At 56.4% G+C, this 26,134-nt stretch overlaps 1 protein-coding gene across 8 annotated transcripts in view; it reads left to right on the top strand.

The window, feature by feature from the left end:
• TCF3 (transcription factor 3) overlaps window positions 1–26,134 on the top strand; it is an 84,291-nt gene that overhangs the window by 35,338 nt on the left and 22,819 nt on the right. For 5 of the 8 annotated variants that reach the window (XM_064734610.1, XM_064734614.1, XM_064734612.1 and 2 more), the window contains exons 4-8: window positions 7,328–7,401; window positions 8,389–8,485; window positions 18,024–18,091; window positions 21,507–21,636; window positions 23,173–23,222. In XM_064734610.1, the coding sequence (XP_064590680.1) occupies window positions 7,328–7,401; window positions 8,389–8,485; window positions 18,024–18,091; window positions 21,507–21,636; window positions 23,173–23,222 (419 nt within the window). The remainder of the gene's footprint in view (window positions 1–7,327; window positions 7,402–8,388; window positions 8,486–18,023; window positions 18,092–21,506; window positions 21,637–23,172; window positions 23,223–26,134) is intronic. The other 3 variants (XM_064734617.1, XM_064734611.1, XM_064734616.1) reach the window with 1 other exon arrangement.

Below are 26,134 nucleotides of genomic sequence, written 5' to 3'. Positions count from 1 at the left end.
GCCTTCCACTCACAGCTGTTTTTTCCTATTTGGGGGTGGATGGGGCTGGTAAATAAACAGGAATTCTGGGAGCTGCTTCCAGCACCCCCTTGTCCCTCCCTGGGGCTGTGCCAGCTCCTCAGAGCCTTTCCTGGAGGTGCCAGGGTGGGCTGTGCTTCACCAAGTGCAGCAAACTCTCCTCAGGAAAAACAACTTTGCTGCTTTTCCTGGGACTAAAGCTAATTACTAGTCAACTAATTTTATTGATTTCCAATCCCTTTTAGCAGAGATTTTGCTGTGGGGCTGATTGCCAGAGCGATTAGCACACAAAGCTGCTTAATTTGGAAGTGTTTATCAAGCAGCCTTCTGTCACCTCTGCTTCAAATCAAATTACAGTGGCACCGGTGGCCCTGCCTGTGGTGGCTTGTGCTGTCCCACCCCGAGGGAGGCAGGTGGGGAGCAGGGCTCCTCTGCTTTAAATAACCATGCCAGGCTGGTTGGAGCTAGGTGGTCTTTAAGGTTTCTTCCAACCCAAACCATCCCATGGAGCTAAGTATTCCATGAGCTGCAAAAGCTGCTGGCTCTGGGGTTTTTCCTCCCAGCTGCCACCACATCCTTGTCCTGCTCCAGCCCTCGGGCACTGCTGTGGCTGCAGAGCTGGAATTTCCCTCCTGGCCCTCAAATCCCCACCATGGGCACTGTGTGGGCTCTCTGAGGATGGAAGATGCACCTTCATAGCAGCCACAGCTGCTTCCAAACCTCCTCCAGCCACAGGAGGGATTTGGCCTAAATATTTTTAATAGAATTTACCAACAAAACAAAACAAAAAAAAAAAAAGCAAGCCTGGCCCAGTGGTTTTGCTGGAATCAGATTAGGGAGGGCAGATTGTGGAGGCTGGGGGAGGGAGAGGCTGAGCCTGGCTCAGTCTCAGCTCCAGCAGCACAGAGACCCAGCAGTGTCACCCAGGGGCTGCTGCTGGGGTCCCTCGCTGCCTCCTCCTCCTGACACGTGAGAACAAGGTGCCTTTGAGACATTCGGAGTCACAGAAATCCCAGAAATTCCTCCCTGGCAGGGTGGGCAGGCCCTGGCACAGGGTGCCCAGAGCAGCTGGGACTGCCCCTGGATCCCTGGCAGTGCCCAGGCAGTGGCAGGCTGGAGCAGCTGGACAGGGAGGTGCCTGCCATGGAGGGCTGGGAGCAGCTGGGACAATGGAGGTTCCCTGCCATGGCAGGGGTGGCACTGGATGGGCTTTGAGGTCCCTTCCCACCCAACCATTCCATGATTTGAGCCTGCAGCACTGCAGCTTTCCAGCCCTGCATGTTCTCCTCAGGGTATGCCTTGGTACAGGATTTAAGAGCAAAAACTCTGTATTTGCTTTACAAATGGTATCTGAGAGGGTTCAGGAGCACAATGTCCCATTCTCCATCCCTGCATGTCCTCTGGATCAAGGGAGATGGCTGCACACCCCTTGAGCTTTGCTTTGAGCAAGGCAATTGTTGGGGATGAGTTTGTTCTAAAGGCCTTTCACAGACTCCTGGGATGTCCTGAGCTGGGAGGGACACACAAAGACCATCAAGTCCAGCTGCTGACCCTGGCCCATTCACACAGAGCTTGGGGGTCCTTGGCTGTGTCCAGGTGGTCAGAGCTGCCTCCAGAGCCACATTCCCCACACCACCTCCAAGTGCTCAGGTTGGGGTTCAGGGCTCAAGGACCAGCCCCTGTGCCCAGCTGGGTTTGGGGCTCTGGTTGTTGAAACCAGGGCAGCCTCTCCAGGGCAGCTGGAAGGCTGTGGGATGTGGGGTGGATCACAAAACCCTGCCCCCTTTTAATGCTTTTACAGAGAATCCTGGAGTAGTTTGGGGTGGAGGGACCTCAAAGCCCATCCAGTGCCAGCCCTGCCATGGCAGGGACACCTCCCACTGTCCCAGGCTGCTCCCAGCCCTGCCCAGCCTGGCCTTGGGCACTGCCAGGGATCCAGGGGCAGCCCCAGCTGCTCTGGGCAATCCATTCCAGGGATGGATTCCATAATTCCTGCCCTATCACCCATCCAGCCCTGCCCTGTGGTTGTGGGAACCATTCCCTGTGTCCTAAAAAGTCATCCTAAAAAGTCCCTTTTTTCCCCACCACATTCTTGATTCTTGTCTCAGAGGCTCCAGAGGAGGCCACCAAGCTGATCTTAGGGCTGGAGAACCTTTCCTATGGAGACAGGCTGAGACACAACTGGGGCTGAGCCCTGAGCCTCCTTTTCTCCAGGCTGAGCCCCCCCAGCTCCCTCAGTCCCTCCTGGTGCTCCCAGCCCTGCCCAGCCTGGCCTTGGGCACTGCCAGGGATCCAGGGGCAGCCACCCTGTGCCAGGGCCTGCCCACCCTGCCAGGGAGAATTTCCTTCCAGTATCTGAGGTAAATCTGTCTCCTTTAGGTAAAACAGGTCCCTTTCCTGTCACTCTCCTGTGTTTCTTGTCAGAGCTGTGTATCCAAAGTGTTCTGTTCTTCCTGGCTGGGTACATCTGTCCTGGCTCTGTGTCACTGGACACTCATCCATAGCCTTTATTAGGGTTCATTGCTGCACTAAGGATGCTTTTTCTGAGCCTAAATGTGGTTAAATTATTTTTATCCCTGCTGAAGCTTAGGACAGCTCTTGTCTATCAGCTCTTCTTGGCTGTGGCAGGAAAACCGTGAGGAAAAAAAAATGACTGTCTGACAGCTACATCTTATTCTATTAGTATGTTTTAATTAGAACATGAGCAAGAAATGTGTTATGAATATTCATGCTGAGGGTTATTAAAATGCACAATTAATCTGTACTCAGTTTAATAACTGTATTAATGGCGAGAGGAGGTAGCTCCTATTTTTGTCGTTTCTCAATTGGAAAGTGTGCCTCAACTTGGGGAGCTGGGAAATGGGGGTATTTTAAAATCAGCTTGGCTCCTGCCAGCAGCATGGGCACGTGGGTGTCTCCAAAACTCACACACCTCAGGGTGGCAGAGCACTGGGAGGGTGGCAAAGCCAAACCCTGCCACAATGGAGCTTCCCTGTGCAGACAGAATTCAGCTCAGTGCCATGGGAGTTTTCAGCCACAGAATCACAAAATCCCAGAAAGGTTTGGGTTGGGAAAGACCTCAAAGCTCATCTAGTGCCAACCCTGCCATGGCAGGGACACCTCCCACTGTCCCAGGCTGCTCCCAGCCCTGCCCAGCCTGGCCTTGGGCACTGCCAGGGATCCAGGGGCAGCCCCAGCTGCTCTGGGAAATCCATTCCAGGGATGGATTCCACAATTCCTGATTCCCAATCTCCCACCCAGCCCTGCCCTGTGGCAGTGGGAGCCATTCCCTGTGTCCTGTCCCTGCAGGCCTTGTCCCCAGTCCCTCTGCAGCTCTCCTGGAGCCCCTGCAGGCCCCAAAAGGGGCTCTGAGGTGTCCCTGGAGCCTTCTCCTGTCCAGGTGAGCAGGCCCAGCTGTGCCAGGCTGGCTCAGAGCAGAGGGGCTCTTTGCAGCATCTCTGTGGCCCTTTGGCCATGATCTCTCTTTGGTGACTTGGATTTCTGGGGGTTTTTGACAGCCCTGAGGGTGTTTTAAGGCAGCAGATGTGTCCACAAGCATGGAGCAGTTGGGGCCCAGAAGGTTCTCAGGGGGTCTCCATCTCACCTGGGGCAGCTCCTGGGCAGTGCCCAGAGGCAGGAAACACATTCCAGGTGCCCCAAGGTGCCTCTGAGCCTTCCTGGGCACCTGGGTCACCTCTACAGCTGCTGGGGTGCCCTTGGCTGAGCCCTGGGGCTGCTGAGCCGTGTTCTTCCCCCCCTTCCTCTTCCTCATGTCCAGCCTGGCTGCTCCCAGGGTGTGGGGCTGTTTGGGGTGACCCTGCTCAGGGGCTGTGTGAGTGAGTGAGCCAGCCCTGCTGATGGGAGCTGTTCCAGACACACCTGCCCAGGGCACACACTGGGTTTGCAGGGCTGGCTGAGGGCATTTGTGCCAAATTGCAGATCCTTAGGAACACGAAGGGAGGGGAGAGTGGGCTGGCAGGGAATGTAGGACAGATGCCAGACGTTGAAAGAGGGCAGTCTGCTTTTTCCTGGCTTCATCCCAGAAATCCCTGAATTCCTAAAACACCTGCAGGTGCTGAAAATAGGGAGATTTTTTGCTGTCACTTTTCAAGCCAGAAGCTGCAGCTTGGGGAAGGTGCAAGACTTTATTCTCCAGGAGACATCAGACAGAGCTGGCATGGGCACCTTCAGAGGAGCTTCCAGAACCTTGGGATGCTCTTGCTGCTTTGGTGGCAAAGTGGAATCACACTGCACCTTGGCAGCCACAGGAACTGGAGGCTTTTCTACCCCTGGAGGGTGCAAAAAACCTTTTGAGTTTCCTTGGGGGTTGTAGAATCCCAGAATGGTTTGGGTTGAAAGGAACCCCAAAGCCCACCCAGTGCCAGCCCTGCCATGGCAGGGACATGTCCCACCGTCCCAGGTGCTCCCAGTCCTGCCCAGCCTGGCCTTGGGCGCTGCCAGGGATCCAGGGGCAGCCCCAGCTGCTCTGGGCACCCTGTGCCAGGGCCTGCCCACCCTCACAGGGAGGAATTCCTTCCTGAAAGAAAGGGTTGGTTTGCTGTGACCCCATTTGGGGTGACAGAGGGGCCAAGGAGGGTTGGGGACCTGTCCTTGCTCTGGATGGGTGGCTCATGCTCTGCACTTGGGGCACTCAGGGGTTTGCCCCTCCCCAGGCTCTGTGCCCTGCTGGTGGCACCACAGAGTGCAGCAGCTCCAGGTGCCAGGGCTGTGTCCTTGTGGAGGGGATGTGTGACCCTCACCCTCAGCCTTTGCCCCTGTGCCTCTCTCTGTCCTCTCCTTCTCTCCTTGGGGAGCCAGGCACGGGTTTAATTTCATTTTTCAGGAATTTTGGCACAGAATCCCAAAATGGGGGAGGTTGGAAGGACCACAGTGTCCCCTCTGATCCCATCTCACAGGGCACAGGATTGTGTCCAGAGTGTTTTGGCATAACTCAGAGAATATCTGAAGGGACATTCAAGGGAGGAAAACTCCACAACCTGAGGAAAATATCCCTGATCTTCCAAGCCCCCTATCCTATCCCCCTTTAGAGCCTCCTGAGCATCCTCTCCAGGGATATTCCAGCCTGGGAATGCTGCTCTGCTCTCAGGACCCCCAGGGGTGGGTGTGAGTGTCTGCACCCCCATTCCTTGGCTTCCCCTCTGTCTCTGAGGCTCCTGGGGTTCCTCATGGGCCCTGTGCTGCTGCAGTCCTGTCCTTGCAGCCTGCAGGGACCATTTTTCCCTTGGACCATTTTTCCAACCACGTCCAAGGCTGCTGATGCTGCTCATGTCTTCTCCCCGAGCCTTGGGGAGCTTTAAAATCACCCGTGACAGCAAAATGACTCAAAGGAGCATTTCTGCCTCCTGCCTCGCCAGGGTTTGCAGGGATTGCAGATGAATTGCTTTGGAAAAACACATTAGCAAAGCAAAAGTTTATTCTAGGAAGTAGGAGGTGGGAGAATTGGCAGTAATTCTCCCTAGTATCCAAGGTATTATTAGAGGCTTATCCCTGCTCTGCACAGTAATCACATTGGAAATTTTTGATTAGAAAACAAAATCTAAATGAGAATTATGAATATTCATTAGGTGTGGAGATTAATATGCATAATTATGCAAATTAGACAGCAATTAAACACCAATTCTCTGGGGAAATGATTAACACAAAGGCACAGAAATAGAAGGATGTAATTTGAAAGAAGTTTCTGGTTAAATGAACAGTGAGGGGAGCGGAGGAGACAAATCTGAGGCATGTTTGCCATAATAATCAGCTTTGCCAAGCAAAATGGGAGTGAGCCCTGACCCCCTGCCCCCCTGTCCTTGCTGCCACTCAGCTCCTGCTCCCACAGGGGCATCGTGGGGCACCTGGAGGTGCCACCCCCGTTGGAAGAACCAGCACAGGACGGGCCCTGGTGCTGCTGCTGGAGGGTCTGGTGTCACTGCAGTGTGCCCCTGCTGGGGACAGGGGTGTCCTTGGGTTGGGAGGTGTCCATGGCTGGTGCCACCCTCACTCTCAGCCTTCTGCACATCTGGGATTTTTTTGTCCACAGTGTTTGTGCAGCACCTCAAAAGATGATGGATGCCCCCACCCTGCCCAGCCCCTCCCAAATCCCTGGATTTGCCCCCTTTGAACACCAACTGCTGCTCCCCAGCCTCTGGTCACCCACAGCAGCAGGAGGTGCAGCAGCACAGTCAGAGATCCTGCAGCTGAGTCAGTTTGAGGCTGTTTTCCAGAAGGTTCCTTCTGTGTGCTTGTGCTATCAGCTGGAACTGTGGGAGCTGTGCTGATGCAACGTCCCCAGGGTTTTGTGTCATGGTGGGCATTCCCAGCTCACTGCAGGGGCTCCAGGAGAGCTGCAGAGGGACTGGGGACAAGGCCTGCAGGGACAGGACACAGGGAATGGCTCCCACTGCCACAGGGCAGGGCTGGGTGGGAGATTGGGAATCAGGAATTGTGGAATCCATCCCTGGAATGGATTTCCCAGAGCAGCTGGGGCTGCCCCTGGATCCCTGGCAGTGCCAAGGCCAGGCTGGGCAGTGGGAGGTGTCCCTGCCATGGCAGGGCTGGCACTGGATGGGCTCTGAGGTCCCGCCCAGCCCAGCCCATGCCCGGCTCTCTGCCTGCCCAGGAGGTGCCGCCTGCCTGGCCTTGGCAGGGGATGAAAGGAGCTCAGCTCCCACCACAGCCTGTGCAGGAACACTGCAGAACCTCCTGCCTGCTCCTCTGCTGGATCCCTTTGTGCTGAGGATCCTCTGGGCTCTGATGGCCCCACTTCCTCAGGGGAACCTTGGGGGGCTGAAAGGGCCCCCCCAGACAGGTGGCTCTGTAATGTTGGGCCCCAGCAATTCCCACCTTTGGGCACTCTTTCACTCTGCTCAGATTGAATAGAGTGTGGCCCACGATCTTGCACCACCATGGGCAAAATTCAAGTCTTGCTGGAGCATCCAGATGGATGCAATGTGGTTTTGATTTATAGTTCAGTCTCTTTCACTGCTGCTCTCTGGGGGAAGGAGGTTCGTGGGTGCTCTCTGGAATAAAGGAGTTAAAATACTTGTTTCTCCTCTTCCCACTGTCCCATGTTTTGAACCATTTCCAGGCTGTGGTGGGATGTGCTTTGAAGTTTGTGGAATAACTCCCAGTGGGAGTGGGAAGGTGAGGAGGCAGAGGGGAGGCTCGGTCACGCCAAGTGGAAGTGGTTTATTAATGAAAATATTGTTTTGTTTGTAGAAGGAAGAGTTAATTTTACGAGAACACCTTTGAGGCTTTGCTGATAAAGCAAAGAGTAACCTTTGTTCTTCCTGTTTTTCGCTAGGCTTGGATGAAAGGCCGGGATCAGGTTCCTGGGGAACGGCAGATCAAAACAGCTCCACGTTTGACCAAGGCAGGGTAAGGACAAAGCACAAGCACCAAACTCCAACCAAAACAAAACAGGGTCCTTCCCAGGCCTGCCAGAGCCAGGTCTAACCCTGCAACAGCTTTTCTGACCCACTTTGGGCATGGGTTCTGGGAACTCTGGGGTTTTCCCCATCCATCTCCCCAGCTTTGCTGCCTTGAGGTTCCTCCTCCCAGAGCTGCACTAGGATGGGCTCCTGTGGCTGCTCAGGCAGCTCCCTCCCTGCACCCAGTGTTGGTGTGGGGAGAGGGGACCCAGGGGTGGGACAGGTCCCCAAAGGAGACACAGATGGGTGGGTGGAGGGATCTCATCTGATGGCAAAGCTTCCTGAGCATCCACCCACAAGACTTTGGGAACCTGAGGAGGGAATCCCTGCAATCCACCCCGTTGTCTGGCCATGGCACCCCTGGTGGGGATGGAGATTTGGGAAGGTTTTGCAGGGAAGGAGTTGAGGCTGCAGCACTCATGTCTGGGGCCTGAGTATGGGAAGAGAGAAATGCCACAAACTTCATGGAAATGGTGTAATTTTTGTTTTAATGGGTTTGTGTGATTCATTTTTGCAATGGCACCTTGCCCTCCTCTCCCATCAGCAGCAGAGCTGGGACTGTGCTGTCAACTCTCATTTGTATATTTAGAATTTATGTATTTATATAAATATATCTAAAAATATACATTTATATTTATCCAGCCTTTTTCTTTCCCCTTCACCCCCCTGGTTCAAGGAGGGGCTGCCTGGATTTTACCTGGTGGGTGCCAAAGAGCTGCCAGCATGGTTCAAAGTGGTTCCATGTCCCCTCTTGCCATGTCCCCTCCCAACACCATGGCTTCTGCACTGCCCAGCTCTCCCTTGGCACAAGGATAAAATCCTTCCCATGCCTTTTCACAAGGAGCCTTTGGCTTTGCCCTTCCTGGGGGAGGCTGGGCCCTGTCAGCCTCGTGTTTTGTCCCCTGCTGTGTGTGACTGTCCCCTGTTGTCCCAGCAGAGCTATGGTGAAGGCCCCCACTACGGCGAGCACCGGGAGCTGCCATCCCACAACAGCATCTCCTCGTCCCCGTTCCTGGGAGCTGGACTCGTGGGTGAGTGCTGGGACAGCATTCCCTGTGCTGGGCCTGCTCCAGGTGTTCTCCAGGCTGTGCTCCAGGGAGGTGGCACCCAGAGGTTCCATCAGTGCCAGCTGTGCCAGCTGTTTCATGTGTGTGGTTGTTTCCCTGCTCTATGGTAGCACCCCAAGGCAGGGGTGCCCCCTCCAGGTCAGTGCCCCCCAGGATGGGCTGAGTGTGCCCCTGAGAGCTGGGAATTAGGGGTGGGAGAGATGTTTATTGTTAAGAATTTAAGGATTTGGGATGACCCTGCTTGTGTGGGGAGGTGGCACCAGATGATCCCACCATGGTCACCTCCAACCAGACTCCCTGGGTGACTGTGACGTGCAAGGGGCTGTGTCACTCCCCAGAGAGCTGGGGGTGCTCCCTGTGCTGCAGTGGGGTTGGAGGGGCCTCTGACCACATCCTGGCAGGCTCCAGCAGCCCCGTGTGGCCCCTCCATGCCCAGCTCCAGGCAGGCAGGGTGGGGAGCTCAGGGATGGTGATCCTGCATGGCTGATGTGTGTGACCATTCACCCAGTCACCTCTGCCAGCTCAGGGGTGGGAGGGGAGATTAAGAGCAGAAAATATCCCTCCTGGAGGGCTTAGAGAGCTCTGATGGCATTAGGTCAGGAATTGGGGTTAGTCCTCCCCACCTTTGCCCACGCAGGGGTGGTTAAAGTGCTCCAGCACATGTGGAAGGAGCAGGGCTGGGGCAGGGCTTGCTCTGGTGGTGAGAAGGGAGGGGTAAGAAAAGGGAATCCTGTTTGAAACAAAATCCCCCAACACAAAATCCCCCCTGTGGATGTGGTGGCAGAGGGGAGGAGCAGAGCAGGGCTGTGGAGCAGCCACACACTGGCCCCTCCTGGCCTGGGTCAGGGCTTGGGGCTCACTGGGAGCTCTGGCTCCCCCTCTGACCCTTGTGCTGTTGGGGACAACGTTTGGGTGTCCCTTGGGGATCTGTGCAGGGGAAGGAGCCTTTCCAAGCCCGAGGGGGATCCCAGATACAGGCACTGCTCACCCTCCTGCACAGGTCCTGTCTCACTCAGACTGACCTGACAGGAGCAGCGAGCAAGGACAGGCACTGGGAGGCTGCAGGGTGGAGTGGCCCTTGGGGTAAGGGAGCAGTGGGATGTGTCCAGCCAGATTTCTGTCCTTCCAGATTTCTGTGCTGGGAGCTCTGTCACAAACCCCACAAGCAGCAAACTCCATGGGACAGGCAGGGCTGGAGGGATCTGCCTGGCCCAGGAGAGAAGGAAAGCAGGTGTGGGTTTGAGGGGAGCAGCACACTGCCAGCACATCCCTGAAACCCCACAGGCTGCAGCCCTGCCCTGTGTTCCTGTCCTGGTTGGGCCCTTTGTGTCACCCCAGCCCAGGGTCCCCTCCCAGGGGCGGTGAGGAAGGATCTGCCCTCTCCCTCTGTGCCCAGGAGGGTGTCAGTGCAGCACAGAGAAGATTTTGGGAGCACAGGGGAGCTTTACTGCAGCTCAGCGGGGTTTGGGGGGACCCAGCCCAGCCCTGGGGCCAAGGCAGCCCTGAGAGTTCCCAGCTGAGAAGGAGCCCCTGGGGAGGAGCAGGAGGTTTCCCCTTTGATGTGTGTGGGGAAGATGCCTGTGGCTGCCTCTCCAAGCCTGTCCCTGGCACGTGGGGCCTCCCTGGGGGACTCCAGTGGCTCTGGGGCCAGCAGGGCTGTGGCCACACTGAGGGCCCCAGGGCTCCAGGGGCAGCACCAGGAGCCCCAGCACTGAGATAGGGAACAGGCAGCAGGGAAGGGTTCCTCACATTTCCAACTGCTTTTTGTTTCTAAAATTGAATGTGGTTAAAGTAGAAAGCATCAGTTCTGGGAGCAGGTTCCAAAATGCATAAATCACTTTAATTGTAGAATCAAAGAGTCACAGAGTGCTTTGGGTGGGAAGGGGCCTCAAAGCCCACCCAGTGCCAGCCCTGCCATGGCAGGGACACCTCCCACTGTCCCAGGCTGCTCCCAGCCCTGCCCAGCCTGGCCTTGGGCACTGCCAGGGATCCAGGGGCACCCTGTGCCAGGGCCTGCCCACCCTCAGAGCCAGCAATTTCCTCCCAATATCCCATCTCAACCTCCCTCTTTGCTCCTGTGCTGGGAAGGAAGGACATGGGGAAGTGCAGGGATGGGATTTTCTCTTCCTCTTTTCCAAGCGTCTTCTGAAAACTTTTAGAGTGGCAAACTGCAATGGGATAAGAGAGAGGACAGGCAGGAAAATAAAATAAAATAAAATAAAATAAAATAAAATAAAATAAAATAAAATAAAATAAAATAAAATAAAATAAAATAAAATAAAATAAAATAAAATAAAATAATGCTTCTGTAAAAGCAGAGGAAGAATGGGAGGAAAAGGGGAGTTTTGGCAATGTATCCCCTGTGTGCCAGGCCCTGGTGCCAGCAAGGTGCCCCTCAGGGAGGGAAGTTCATGTCAGTGGGGTGGTTGAAACCAGGTTGGAACCAGGGAATTTCAAAATCTGAGGAGGTGAAGGGAGCAGGTGAGAATGAACATGTTGAGGTTGTTGATGGATGAAAGGTCTGTGAAACATCCGAGCCCTTCTCCAAGATCAGAATTTTTCTCTCTTTCCCACTCAACCTCTGTTTCTTCAAGGAGGATCAGGACTGTGGGAAGAGCCATTTTGGGAGCAGCCTGGATGCTCTGTGTTGGCACTGGTGGGTTGGGCCAGCAGAGAGGGAGGCTGAGCTGAAAGGGGCTCCCAAAGTCAGCACTGAGCACTCAGGGTGGTGATGGCTCCTCCTGGGACCCCCATCCTCTGGATTTTGTGTTCCTGCAGTCTGTGCATGTCCCAGGGCCAGGCACAGACTTTAGGGACAGGGGGCACCTTTCCCCAGCAAAGGGACACTGCAGCAGGCAGCACTCGTTGGAGAAATTGAGCAAATGGGGATTTCTTGTCTCAATTTTCCACATGGAAAAGAAGGCTGTGCTCTGACAGTCTGGTGGGCTGAGCAGCTCCTGCCAGCCTGAGCTTTCAGCAGTGATCACATCCCTTCAGGGTGGAGCCTTCCCCTGTCCCTGCAGCCTGGTGGCATTTGGGGGCCCTGGAGGGGGATCCCAGATACAGGCACTGCTCACCCTCCTGCACAGGTCCTGTCACACACACACTGATCTGGCAGGAGCAGGGAGCAAGGACAGGCACTGGGAGGCTGCAGGGGTAAGGGAGCAGTGGGATGTGTCCAGCCAGATTTCTGTCCTTCCAGATTTCTGTGCTGGGAGCTCTGTCACAAACCCCACAAGCAGCAAACTCTGTGGGACAGGCAGGGCTGGAGGGATCTGCCTGGCCCAGGAGAGAAGGAAAGCAGGTGTGGGTTTGAGGGGAGCAGCACACTGCCAGCACATCCCTGAAACCCCACAGGCTGCATCCCTGCCCTGTGTTCCTGTGCTGGTTGGGCCCTTTGTGTCACCCCAGCCCAGGGTCCCCTCCCAGGGCAGTGAGGAAGGGGCTGCTCAGCCCCTGGGGTGGAGCTGGGGGAGCACAAAGCTCTGATTTAATCCCTGCTGTTCCCTGCAGTGGCCCCAGGGAGGGACAATCACTGCTCCTCACCCCAGTCCTGGGGTGGTGACCTTGTGGATGACAGGGTGCACACCTGAGCCAAAAGCAGTTTGAAAGGAAAAGCACAGATTTCTGTTCAGCTGTTGATTTTGAGCTCTTTGGATGAAAATGGGGCACACAGGGAGCTTGGCTTTAGGAGGCACCTCAGCACAGAGCTAAAGGGGCTGCACTGACACAGACTGGGGGAGATGCTCCCCCCAGCCAGGCTCCCACAGGCTCTGGGTGCTGCTCCTCCTGCTCTCACTAAAGGCACTGTGTGAGGGGAACCTTCAGTTCCTGCCCTCAGCCACAACTTCAGCTCCACAGGTGATGGGGAAAATCAGGATGGACTGGGCAGGGACCTTGGGCTGTGTTCCACTGGATGAAATAACCTAAATTTGTCAGAAGAATAAGAAAATAAATTAGAAAGTGCCCAAAGGAGGGACACGGAGCTGGGGAAGGGCTGAGGAGCAGCTGAGGGCACTTGGCTGGTTCAGCTGCAGCCCAGGAGACTGAGGGGAGGCTCCTCGGGGGCTGCAGCTCCTCCCCAGGGCAGGCACAGGGGCAGGGGCCCAGCAAGGGCTGCAGCTGTGCCAGGCCTTGGCATGGAGCTCAGGGCAAGGTTCTGCCCCCCGAGGCTGCTGGGCACTGCCCAGGCTGCCCAGGGAATGGTGCCAAGGCTGCCAGAGCTGCAGGAGCTCCCAGGGGTGCTCAGGGTGGGGGTGTTGGGGTGGCTGTGCAGGGACAGGGCTGGATCAATGATCCCTGAGGGTCCCTTCCCACTGAGGACATTCCAGGTTCCATGGGCTGTCCGGTCTCTGAGCCTGTGTGGAGCTGGCTGTGCTGGCAGTGCAGGCAGTGGGGTCGTGTCTGTCACCCCTGGTGTCACCTGAACTCTCAGTGGCTGCTGCTGCCCAGGGTGCCAGAGCTGGACAGGGCTCTGAGCAGCCTGGGCTGGTGCAAGGTGGAACAAGATGGTCCCTAAGGTCTCTCCCAACCCAGACCAGCACTCCCAGGGTGCTCAGGGTGGGGGTGTTGGGGTGGCTGTGCTGCACTGATCATCCCTGAGGGTCTCTTCCAGCTCAGGATATTCCAGGATATTCCATGATTCTAAACCCCTGAATGGAAACACCCTCAGTGCTCTGCATGAGGAGCATCCCAGGCTGGGTGGGTGCAGAACCCATCTCTGAGCCCTCCATTGCTCCCTGCTCCAAGTTTCCCAGCTCTGAGCCTTTGGTGCTGCTCCTGGAGCACAGGGAAGCTCCTGGGGAGTTTGAGCTGCCCAGCCTGGGTGGGACAGGGGACAGGAGCATCCCTGGCTGTCCCAGTGACAAACCAGCTCAGCTCGTCCCAGAGGATGAGGAGGGGGAGGAGGGCTTTTCCAAGTCACCAATTTCACAATTTACCATTCATCTTCAGCAGGGACAGGCAGGGAGTGGGGTGGTTAAACAGCAAGGAAACTGATAAGCCATAACAGATTTCTTTCTAGTAATTATTTCTAGTAATTAGCTGCCTTTCAGAGCAGTGCTCCTAATCGGGTGGGTATTGTCAGTGCCTGTAGATTGGGGTCTTCCTGGACAATGGGTTTAATCAGGGGGTGGTCGCTGCTCCTGCTTTTTTAACTTCTTTTTGCCTCCCTGTTTTTAATCCCTGGCTGTGTTTTGCCTCCCCTTTTCCCCCAGGCCAGAATTGTAATGGAATTCTAATGGAATTAGCAGAGTGGGGCTGGGGGAGGTGCGTGGTGGGTGGTGGCTCTGCTGGGGCTGGGGTGATGTGGGGGCACTGGTTCTGCCAGTGGCTGCTGGAAAAACTTGTAGGCAGCATTTAAATATTTTATTCTTGGCCTGTCAAGTGCAGGGCCAGGAGTTGGACTTCTGTGATCCTGTGGATCCCTTCCAGCTCAGGCGAGTTCCTTCCCTCCACCCCCATATCTCAGGCTGTTCTGTGATTCTGTGGTTTATGAGAGAAATGGCAAAGCCATGATTTATTATTATTTAAAAGCAGTTTGCTGCAGTGGAGGTGAGATGCTGCCCTGCTCCAGGGTGCCAAAACCAATCCCTGACACTGCCAGGGTGGGTGGGAACCTCTGGGAAGAGCAGTTTGTGTTTTTCCACCTCAAGCTCAGAAGCAGATGTGCACTGGAGGAGTGGCACAAGCAGCGTGGGGGGTTCCTCTGGAAAAGCCCTGGGTGCAGGCAGGGCTGGGGGAGGCAGAGCCTGCAAGAGGGAACATGCTGGGAGAGCAGGGAGGCTGGGAAAGGCTCCTCGGGCAGGGCTGGAGGCAGCACAGGCACATGGGGGCAGGAGATGGCAGGGGAGAGGCAGGAGGGGATGCCAGGGGGATCTGGAAATGCTGAATGATCTCTGCCAGTGTGTGGGTGCACTGACTCGAGGGGCCTCCACTGTGCTTCACCTCCTTTCCAAAGGAAACCCCTTTCCTCTCTGAGGATTTATTCCCACTGTCTTCTCCTCCTCCCACAGGATCCCTTCACATCCATCTGCAGGATTTCAGTAATTCTCTGGGAGCAAGGTGGGGTTTGGGGAGATTCCTGGTGGGCTTTTCCCATGTTACTGAGCCTTGTCTCCATCCTGGTCCTGCCTCCTTCTTTACCACCTTTAACACTTTGCCACCTTTCCTGGTTGGTGCCCTGGGCTGTGGCTGCCAAGGGGTGACAGGGTGGGTCTGGGATTGCCACCTGCATGCCCACAGAAACAGCTCCTTCTGCTGGCAAGCTCAGCCTTTCCTTGCCCAGCTGTTCACCTTTTGAATTTCTGCAGGCTGAGGTACATTCCAATCCAGAAAGGTGCCATTTTTCCTTCTGCCAGTTAAATGTAAAATCTCTTGTGCTGAGTGTTTTGCTGCTTTTTTCCCTTGTTATGTGATGATGGAGGGTGCAGGAGCTGCCCTCTCCTTGCCAGTGTCCCCCATCCCATGGGGTACCCACAGACCTAAGGGTGCAGCAGATGCTGAGTGAGGAATGAGAGACATCCAGAGGAGGTTGTGGGATTGGGGCAGTGCAGAGCTGGCACTGGGTTCACAGAATCCTGGAATATCCTGAGCTGGAAGGGACCCTCAGGGATCATTGATCCAGCCCTGTCCCTGCCCAGCCACCCCAACACCCCCACCCTGGGCACCCCTGGGAGCTCCTGCAGCTCTGGCAGCCTTGGCACCATTCCCTGGGCAGCCTGGGCAGTGCCCAGCAGCCTCGGGGGGCAGAACCTTGCCCTGAGCTCCATGCCAAGGCCTGGCACAGCTGCAGCCCTTGCTGGGCTCCTGTCCCTGTGCCAGAGCAGAGCTCAGCCCCTGCCCCTGTGCCTGCCCTGGGGAGGAGCTGCAGCCCCCGAGGAGCCTCCCCTCAGTCTCCTGGGCTGCAGCTGAACCAGCCAAGTGCCCTCAGCTGCTCCTCAGCCCTTCCCCAGCTCCGTGTCCCTCCTCTGGGCACTCTCCAACAGCTCTGGGTCCTTCTGATCCCGTGGTGCCCAAAGTGCCCCCAGCACTGGAGCTGAGGCTGCCCCAGGGCAGAGCAGAGTGGGACAATCCCTCCCTGGGCCTGGTGCCCCCAGCACAGGGTGGCCCTTGGGGCTGCCAGGACCCAGCAGGGACTCAGATCCAACTTGCACTGACCAGGACCCCCAGGGCCCTTCCCAGGGCGCCGCTCTCCAGCCTCTCATCCCCAGCCTGTCCCTGCACCCAGGGCTGGATCCAACACTTGCCCTGTTAAACACCACATGGCTGGGGATTTCTCAGTGTCCCTTCAGCTTCCCACACACATCAGGAGCCCCCTGGTTCAGCCCAAGCTCTCTGGTGATGGCAGAGGCTGCTGGGTGGGCTTGGAGCACCCTGGACAGTGGAAGGTGCCCATGCCCATGGCAGGGATGGAACTGGATGAGCTTTAGGGCCCCTTCCAACCCAAACAATTCTGTGATTCCCCACTGCAGTCACACATAGAAGCTGCAGTGTGTTAGCAGAGGGAGACCTGGCTGCTGCTGTCCAGCCAGCCCCCCTGGCATTACCCTGCTTTTGCTCTGCTTTAGGAGTAATCAGAACCTGCCTGATGCCACAACCTGCTGTGTCCTTTGTGCCCGTGGCTGCTGCTGCAGTGGATGGAGCTCTTAAGCTCTTTTAGAAATTAGGTCATTTAGGAGATCCATCCTCTGACATTGTGACCTTTGTTTACTTATCGTTTAAGCCTCTGAAAGGAAATGGCAGCAGCACCCAGGGCCTCCTGCTGTCACTGCATGCAGGGAGGGGAGGCTGAGCTGTGCCAGGACCTTCCCAGCAGGAATGGGGGTCTGGGGTTGAGGGTCCACTCTAAAATTTTTGGGTTGAGTTCAAGACCTCCGTGGTAAGGTTGCACGATGAGCAGCCTCCTCTCTGTTCCCATCTGGCCCAGGAATGACAGAATCCTGGAATGTCCTGAGCTAGGAGGGACCCACAGGTCCATGAGTCCAGCCCCAGAGCAGCTGTGGCTGCCCCTGGATCCCTGGCAGTGCCCAAGGCCAGGCTGGAAGGGGCTTGGAGGAACCTGGGATGGTGGAAGGGGCTGGAATGAGATGGGCTTTGAGATCCCTTTCAGCCCAAACCACTCTGCCATTCTCTGGGCCCTGTGCTTCAGGGGGGATGGTTTGAGGCATTTTGCTTCCCCTCCCCTGTTCCTCTGCTCCCCAAACCTCTCAGTGGTGTGGGGAGGGTCCTGCCAGCCCCAGTGCATTACACTGCATCTTAGTGGCCTGGGGCTGGCTTTAGGCTAAGCAGATTGGCAAAATCCTGCCCCTCCCAGTGTGCTCACTAAGCCAGAGCAGAGGCAGGATGTGATGTGTGATCCCCTGTGCAGGAAGGGTTTGGGGTGGGGCTGGTGCCGTGCCTGTTCCCCACTAGGAGAGTGTCTGGTTGTGCTTCAGAGGGATGGAGAGAATCCCAAAGGACACTGTTGTGCCTCCAGCTGCTGCAGAACAGAACCATTTCCATTCCCTCCTCCCTTCCCTGTGTCTTTGCTGCCCTGGCACCCCTGGGTGCTGCTGGCTGGGCCAGGCTGTGCCCAGGGCAGTGACCATGAGCAGGAGACTGCCAGGATGTTTTGGACAGGGTACATCCCACCAGATATTTAGGCTCCTTTTTTTTTGTTTTTGGCCCTTCAAAACTTTATTTTCAGCTGCATGTGTGCAGGGTGAGGTGGTTGTGAGAGAAGCCCTCATTGATCCTGGGTGCCAGGACAAAGGGATGGCTCCCACTGCCAGAGGGCAGGGCTGGATGGGATCTTGGGCAGGAATTGTTCCCTGGCAGGGTGGGCAGGCCCTGGCACAGTGTGCCCAGAGCAGCTGGGGCTGCCCCTGGATCCCTGAAAGTGTTCCAGGCCAGGTTGGATGGAGCTTGGAGTAACCTGGAATAGTGGAAGGTGTCCCTGCCATGGCAGGGCTGGCACTGGATGGGCTTTAGGGTCCTTTCCAACCCAAATCCTTCTGGGATCTGTGACTTCACAGGAGCACTGCTGGCACAGGGCTGTGCCCACACAGATCCCAGCTGGCTGTGAGGAGCTGCAGGTTTGGGGAAGCTGAACCTTCCCCAGGAGAGGAGGCAGAAGGTGCCCAGTGCCCTGTGCAGAGCAGGAGCTCAGCTCTCCTTGGCTGGGAGTGCATTTCCCTGGGCTCTGTCACTGTCCTGGCCCTTGGTGTGCTCTGCCCTGCCCCTGCCAGGCCCAGCTCTCAGTGTCTGCAGGGAGCCTTTGGCTGGGGCTGGCACTGCCAGTGTCCATGGCCACAAACACTGCCCTGTGCCACTTTTGGTGGGTTTGGTCCTGCTCTCTGTGAACTCAGAGCAGCTCCTGCTTTAGCACAAGCTTTTCATAGGACATGAGCTGCTTTATGGGAACAGGATTTGTCCCTTGGCAGGATCCAGGGGCCTGGGGCCAAAAACCCCCCTCCACTTCCCTCTTACCCCAAACCTTGTCTTTTCTCTTCTCCTTCTGCAGGGAAGAGCAGTGAAAGAGCCTCATACTCCACGTTTGGAAGAGACACAGGGATGCCAGGACTAAACCAGGTAATGATAAAATGCAGTGAGATTTTCTGCTTCATTTACTGGCTCCCAAGAGTGGGAATCTGGTAATGAAACCAGCCTGGATTTCCATCTCATCTCCATGCACGGGGTCCTGGGAAGCCTCTGCTCTGCTCCAAAACCTCTGTGCAGTGTTGGGGGCTCATACTGGTGTGTGCTGCTGGCTCAGAGGAGTTGTCAGAGGTTGGAAAATGTTGGTTGTAGCTCTCACTTCTTTCCCAATCTTCTTCAGCCTCGCTCATTTTGTTATTGTTACTCCTGGTTTGTGTTTGATCAGCCCTGGCCCAGCCTCGCTGCCTTTGGGGAGTTCCAGCAGTCAGATCCAAGCTCCTTTCCCTGTGCCAGGCTGGCTGTGGGCAGGGAGCATTCCAGGAGGCTCCTTCCCCTGCACTGCCTGCCCTGGGCTTTCCCTCTCCCTCTCCAGCAGCATCTCCCCCTCCCTGGCCAGTGTCCAGTTCTGGGCAGGGTCTCTGAGGGGGTTTCTGTGGTGTTGCAGCATCATTTGAGTGACTGCCAGGTGGAGCTTTGGTTTTATGGTGGGGCTGTGGGTGCAGGACCTGCAGCAGGAGCTCTGTCCAGCCCTGGGGCAGCATCAGGACCTGGAGCTGCTGGAGGAGATGCTGCCAGGGCTGGAGCCCCTCTGCTCTGAGCCAGCCTGGCACAGCTGGGCCTGCTCACCTGGACAGGAGAAGGCTCCAGGGACACCTCAGAGCCCCTTTTGGGGCCTGCAGGGGCTCCAGGAGAGCTGCAGAGGGACTGGGGACAAGGCCTGCAGGGACAGGACACAGGGAATGGCTCCCACTGCCACAGGGCAGGGCTGGGTGGGAGATTGGGAATCAGGAATTGTGGAATCCATGCCTGGAATGGATTTCCCAGAGCAGCTGGGGCTGCCCCTGGACCCCTGGCAGTGCCCAAGGCCAGGCTGGACAGTGGGAGGTGACCCTGCCATGGCAGGGGTGGCACTGGATGGGCTCTGAGGTCTCTCCCAGCACAAATCCTGCTGGCACTCCATGATCTCCACAGCCCTGGAAGGGACCCAGCACACCAGAGGCACCTGTGGCAGACACAGCCCAGCCCTGCTGGGTCACCCCATGTGAACCAGGGCTCTGCTGGGGGGAACAGCTCTGCTTCCTGTGGGGAATACCAGAGGTGTCAATGTGAGCTTGGAACACAGCAGAGCAGCCCTGAGATAACCTCCCCTGCAGCCAGCAGCATCCAGAAATAGCTTTTTGGGAAGGAGTGAGCACCTCCCTTTGATGTGTGGCTCCAAGTGCCCCTCAGTGCCCGGCCTGCCCTGGGGAAGCAGTCCCAGCACCGGAGCCAAGGGAGGAGCTTTTGGCTGGACAGCTTTTATTTTATCCATGTACACACACACATATTACATGTTTTAATTTTACACAAATTTGTCATAATTTCCTCCTCTCTGAAGTGAGGATGTTTCCTTTGCTGGAGCAGCTGTGCTGGCTGTGCCAGAGTGGATTTCATTTACCACTGAAGCTGCTCAAAGAACACCGGGCCCGCTGCCAAGTGTTGCTTTTGGATGTGATGGTTTTGCTGGGCTTTTGTGGAGGAGGGGGAATATAAGGTAACAGGAATGGGGGGGCAAATGGCCGGGAGAGGCCCCGGGAGAGGCAGGCACAGGGCTGGGGATCGGGTGGCAAATCCCACTTGAGGTGGAGAGGAGACAAAACCCCCTTGTGGGGGTGGGGGGAGGCCAATGGAGCCTCTGTGGCCCCCAGAGCAGTTGTTGCTTCTGGCTCCAGTTTGGGGGAGGGAGGGGGGTTGACCTTTTTTTGTTTTGTTTTTGAAAAGATGAAAAATTGTCTGGTGGAGATGCCCTGGATGGGGATCAGGCTCTTTCCCCAAAAATGCCCTGCTCTGGTAGGGCAGAGCTGGCAGGGCATCTCCCCTTTGTTTAACTCTGAACCATCTCCTGGGGCATCCCCAGGCAGAGGAAATGGGAAGAAAACCCCTTTCAGTGGGAAATGGCTCCAAGTCCCAGTGTGTCTCCTGCCTGCAGGAGGAGCAGCTCCGGGATCCCTCCGGGTGCTTTCCTTGGCCGCGCTCAGAGCGGCTCCGGAGCACAGGAAACCTGAGCAGTGGAACAGATTGCAGGAATGTCACCAGCTGTGAACACACGAGCTCCTCTTTCCCTCCCTGACCCCTTTCTGGAGGAGACTGAGTTTGAAAGCAAAGGGTTTTTTTTCCAGTTTCTCAAAAGCCTGAAATCCTCCTTTATTTCCATGTGTTGCCCTCGGAAGATGGGTCAAAGCTGAGCTTTTGGGACTTGAGGGCCTTTGGCAGCCCTGTGCAATTCCATGTAAATACACTGAGCTTCCTCCTGAGGTGAGAGTGCTGGAGGAGAGGCTCCATCCCAGGAGGGAGCACCCTGGGCTCTGGCTCTGCTGCTTCCCAGCGTGCCCAAGGTCAGCAGGGATAAACAGAGGGAGGAGTTTCCTGGCTTTACAAAGAGGGATTTGGCTTTTCCCTGATAAAACTCAGGAGAAAACCACCCTGAGCAGTGGCAGCAACATTCCAGGGCACTGGCCACGACATGGGCTGGTGACATGGGGCTCATGCTGTCCTCCTGGACATCAAGGTGAGCATGGCACCATCAAGGTGAGCATGGCACCATCAAGGTGAGCATGGCACCATGCTGGTCCTACCACGGCACCTGCGAGGTGACTGTGGGACCACAGTGTCCCCCACCATGGCACCTACAGGGTGACTGTAGCACCACAATGTCCCCATCATGTCACCTACAAGGTGACTGTAGGATCTCAATGTCCCCCACCATGACACCTGCAAGGTGACTGTGGGACCACAATGTCCCCCACCATGGCACCTGCAAGGTGACCATGGGATCACAATGTCCCCATCATGGCACCTACAAGGTGACTGTAGGATCTCAATGTCTCCCACCATGGCACCTGCGAGGTGACTGTAGGACCATGATGTCCCCACCATGGCACCTCCAGAGTGACTGCAGCACCACAATGTCCCCACCATGGCACCTGCAAGGTGACTGTGGCCACAGTGTCCCCCACCCACCATGGCACCTACAAGGTGACTGTAGGATCACAATGTCCCCCACCTACAAGGTGACTGTAGCACCAGTGTCCCCACCATGGCACCTGCTGGTTTGCATCCCTGCTTTGCAGAGGTTCCTTGCTGGGGTCCAGCAGGAAGGCACAAGCTGAAAGCCTCTTTTGTTCCTCCACACCTATTCCCCCACCTCCACCCCCATATTTACGGATTTGCTTTCCCTCCTGGCCCCTTGGCTCGTGTTTATTTTTCCCCTCAGCTGAATTGGTGTGAAGGTGGCTCAAAGCAGCTCTGTTCTCTCCCAGTGAGTCGTTCTGCAGTGTGATTCCAGGCTTTTCTCTCTGCTTGTTTGCAGCCTGGTTTCCTGCCCAGCGAGATGGGAATCGCCAGCCCCAGCACGCTGTCCCCCACCGGGGGCAAAGGGGGGGCTCAGTATTTTTCTTACCCCAACAATCCTCGCAGGAGAGGTGCTGAGAGCAGCATAGGTGAGTGACTGTGTCCCTGGGTGCCACCATGCCACCTGGGCAGGTGCCCTGCTCAGAGCTGCCCTGGGGAATGAGGGCATGGATGCTGGGAATGAGGCACTGATGTTGCCATGTGTGCCCCTGGCATGAATCTGGTGTTTGCTCTTTTTTGGAGAGGGAATGCATATAAATCTCTCTTTTATATGTATAGAGAGAGAGATCTAACCTCAAAAAAGAGTCAGGTAGAATTTCCCTCTTTCTGGAAAATGCCAGATTAGCTGAAAGCAGCAAATGGCTTGAGGTTTTTGTAAAAACACCTCCAGCCACACTGCACATCAGTGATCCTTCCTGGCAATCCCTGGGCTGCTCTGGAGGCCGTTCCTGTGCCTGGTGGCCCTCCTGGAGCTGCAGCAGCAGGACTGGCAGAGCAGGGTGTGGGAGGCAGCAGGAGGGGCTGGAGCTGTGCCTGGGACCAGGGAATGTTTGCTGAGGAGCTCTCCCTGCCCGCTCTGCTGTTCCCAAGCAGGGCTTGCCCATGTCTGGATGGATCTGGGAACAAGCTTTTCCCAAAGGCTGGGGTCAGGTGTGAGTTTAACTTGAGAGGGAACACAAGCTCCAGTTCCCCAGAACTGCTGTTTCTCGTCACAGTTCCCCCTGCACCCACCAGAGCCACTTTCCTGCTGCTATTTTGGGCTTTCCCCAACGAGTGAAACCAGAAGTGACCCAGTGATGGGTGCACTTTTCAGTGCTTTTCAGAGAAAGGCACCTACTCTGGTGCTGCCACTTCAGCCTGGAAAATGATTCTCTGGCATTTTCTGCTCTGGAGCTACATCCCAGCAGAATCCCTGGCTTGGCAGGTTGCTGTGTTAGCACTCTGCGCCCCCAGCCAGGGTTTTCTTTAATTATGAAAATTTTCTATAAATTGATGAAAAAAATAAAAATAATTATGAAAAATAGTTATAAAAATGACAATTATGAAAAACAGAATTAAAAAAAAAAATTAGCCACTGTTTCCCCTTGAGCCACTTCTGGATGTTTCCCCACCACCTCCCTGACCTGTCCCCTTCCCCCAGGGCACTGTGTCCCCTCCAGAGCTGGAACTGGAGGGATGAGGGATGGGCTGGGGTCTGTCCCTGGGAAGCTCATCCCTGCCTCCTGCAGCAGTGAAGCTTTCTCAAGTCTATCCCTGTGTAGGAAAATACAGCCCAGCCCTGCATGTGTTCCTTTTCTGCATCCTCTCTCCACAAACCCACTTCAAGTTAAAAGTGTTTCCAAAATAAAACCCCAATGAGGGGTTATAACATTAAATGTTATTATATTTATGGGTTCAGTCGCTCCCAACAAACCCTTCCTGTCCTGGGATCTCTGTGTGGGTGTGAAACCTGCCCCAAAGGGAGCAGACAAGATTTGGAGAGGCTCAGCCTTGGACATTTTCAGTGTTGGTGCGTCCTGGACCACGGGACATTTTGGATCTCAGCCCTGTCTGTAGCTGCAGTTTCCAACCCCATTTCCCCTCCCTCTAACCCTTGCAAACTCAGATCCTCTCTTGTCTGACAGATGGACAGCCCAAAAAGGTTCGGAAGGTGCCTCCTGGACTCCCCTCCTCGGTAAGTGCAGCACTGTGTTCCATTCTCTGTCCTGGAGCCATCCCTGCTCCCTGTGCCCCAAAATGCTGGGCCCTGCAGCCCCAGACTGGCCAGCAGTGGGGTGATGGTGGCAACATTGCAAAACTTTGCAGGATTTCTTCCAAACCAAAGCTGCCAGCACTAGGACCCTCCCTGCTGATAGAGCCCCAAGCACCACCTCTGAGCTGGTACCCAAACCCTGGGGAAATTATTCTTTTTCCCATGGAAAATGGCCTCCATTTGGGGCCACTCACACTGGCCCACACTGGGGTGCCAACCTAAAAATTCACAAGCTTTGCAGGATTTCTCCCAAACTAAAGCTTGCAGAAACTAGGGCTAAGCATTCCCTTAAAATCCCAGACACCACCTCTGAGCTGATACCTGTTGCAGTGTGATGTCATAGGGTATTTAATTCCAATAGATACCCAGAGCCTGGGGAAATTACTTCTTTTTCCCATGGAAAATGGCCTCAGTTTGTGGCCACTTGCCCTGGCAGACACTGGGATACCAAACCTAAAAATTCACAAACTTTGCAGGATTTCTCCCAAACTAAAGCTGCCAGCAACCAGGACCCTGCATGCCCTGCATGCATCCCGGGCTGGGATTGCAGCGGGATGGGGAAGGGAATTCCCGTGCGGGAGAAGGGGCAGCGATGGGAACTCGGGGAAGGAGCAATGGGGAGCTTGGAGAAGCGATGGGGAGCTGGGGAAGGAGATGGGGAGCTCCGAGAAGGAGATGGGGAGCTCGGGGAAGGAGGCGATGGGAGCTCGGGGAAGCGATGGGGAGCTTGGGGAAGGAGCAATGGGAACTCGGGGAAGGAGCCGATGGGAGCTGGGGGAAGCGATGAGGAGCTCCGGGCAGCAGTGGGGAGCTCGGGGAAGCGATGGGGAGCTGGGGAAGCGATGGGGAGCTGGGGAAGGAGATGGGAAGCTCGGGGAAGGAGCCGATGGGAGCTGGAGAAGCGATGAGGAGCTCGGGGAAACGATGGGAGCTCCGGAAGGAGCCGATGGGGGACTCAGGGAAGCGATGAGAGCTCGGGGAAGCGATGGGAGCTCGGGGAAGCGATGGAGAGCTCGGGAAGGAGATGGGGAGCTCGGGGAAGGAGGCGATGGGAGCTCGGGGAAGCGATGAGAGCTCAGGGAAGCGATGGGAGCTCGGGAAGGAGCCGATGGGAGCTGGGGAAGCGATGAGAGCTCGGGGAGCCGATGGGAGCTCGGGGAGGAGCCGATGGAGCTGGGGAAGCGATGGGGAGCTCGGGGAAGGAGATGGGGAACTCGGGGAAGCGATGGAGCTCGGGGAAGCGATGGAGAGCTCGGGGAAGCGATGGGATGCTGGGGAAGGAGATGGGGAGCTGGGGAAGGAGATGGGAAGCTCGGGGAAGGAGCCGATGGGAGCTGGAGAAGCGATGGGGAGCTCGGGGAAGCGATGGAGAGCTCGGGGAAGCGATGGGATGCTGGGAAGGAGATGGGGAGCTGGGGAAGGAGATGGGAAGCTCGGGGAAGGAGCCGATGGGAGCTGGGGAAGCGATGGGGAGCTCGGGGAAGCGATGGGAGCTCGGGGAAGGAGCCGATGGGAGCTCGGGGAAGCGATGGAGAGCTCGGGAAGGAGATGGAGAGCTCGGGGAAGCGATGGGGAGCTCGGGGAGGCGATGGGGAGCTGAAGGAGCCGTGGAGCCCGAGCCGCGTTTGCCGCCGTGTCCGGCTGAAAGGCGACACCGCGGGCTCGGGTTTCGCGCTGGCGCTGGGCCGGCAGCTGAGCCCGCTCCAGGTGTGCGCTGCTTTATAGGAAAGCTGAGCAGCCTGCAGGAATATCCCTGCTCCCGCGGCTGCTCCAGGGGAACCGACTGAACAATGGCTTTGTGGCTGCAAGTAATGGGATCTCCAGGAAAGCTAATTGGAGCGGGCTGCGGGGTTCCTGCAGGAGCACGGGAGCTGTCTGGGCCGGGGCTGCATTCCTGGCTGGAATGTTCGCTCTGTCCCACTGGGCTCTGTCCCCAGCCCGGGGCTGTGCTGTGCTGGAGACGTGCCCTCAGTCTGTGCCCCATTCCCCAGGAACACCCCCATCCTGGGGGAAATCCCTGCTCTGGCATTCCCTGGGTGCACAGCTGGAACCGGCACCACAGGCTCTGCCTTTGGGGTTGGACCCCCAGGTGCTGGTTCTGGAGGGCACCGAGGCCTTGCCAGCTTGGGCTCACAGACCTGGGGATCCATGTGGATCCACGTGAGGCAGAACCAGCTCCAAGAGTGTGTGCTTTGACAGGGAAAACCTGCTTGAGTCACAATCTGTGTCGCTGCCTCGAATTTCTGTGGGAAATTTGGAGCTTTAAACCCTGGTCGACATGTGGGGAAAACATCGCCCCAACAAATGGCCTTTATTGGCCTCGAATTTCAAAGTGCTGGGGCTTGGCCCGTCCTGCTGGCAGAGCCCTGGAGGGCCCTGATTCCCACAGGAAGAGCTGCTTGGTATTTGCCACAGCTCAGCCCCTTCCCTGTGTCTGAGTGACACCTGCACTCCAGCCTTTCATAGGATCATGGAATGGTTTGGGTTGGCAGGGACATTAAAGTTCATCCAGCGCCACCTCTGCCATGGCCAGGGGCACCTCCACTATCCCAGGGTGTTCAAAGCCCCATCCACCTGGTCTTGGACACTTCCAGGGATCCAGGGCAACCTGTGCCAGGAAGAAACTTTTCCCCAGCGTCCAACCTGAATCTCTGTCTCTGCCCTGGCTGTTGCCTCAGCTGCCCCTTGATGCCAAAGCTGCAGTTCTCAGAGCAGGGTCTGGCTCTGCCTCTTTCCCTCAGCCTCCCTGTGCTGGGAGCTGCAGCTTCCTGGTTTGTTTTTGAACTTCCACACCTGGGGAGGCAGATCTGTGCCGAGGCACAGCAGAAGTGTGA

The sequence above is a fragment of the Zonotrichia leucophrys genome, chromosome 28, assembly GCF_028769735.1.
Source record: "Zonotrichia leucophrys gambelii isolate GWCS_2022_RI chromosome 28, RI_Zleu_2.0, whole genome shotgun sequence".
Lineage (NCBI taxonomy): Eukaryota > Metazoa > Chordata > Aves > Passeriformes > Passerellidae > Zonotrichia > Zonotrichia leucophrys.
Note: the sequence above shows the minus strand (reverse complement) of the source record. Positions and strands in the feature narration are given on the sequence as shown.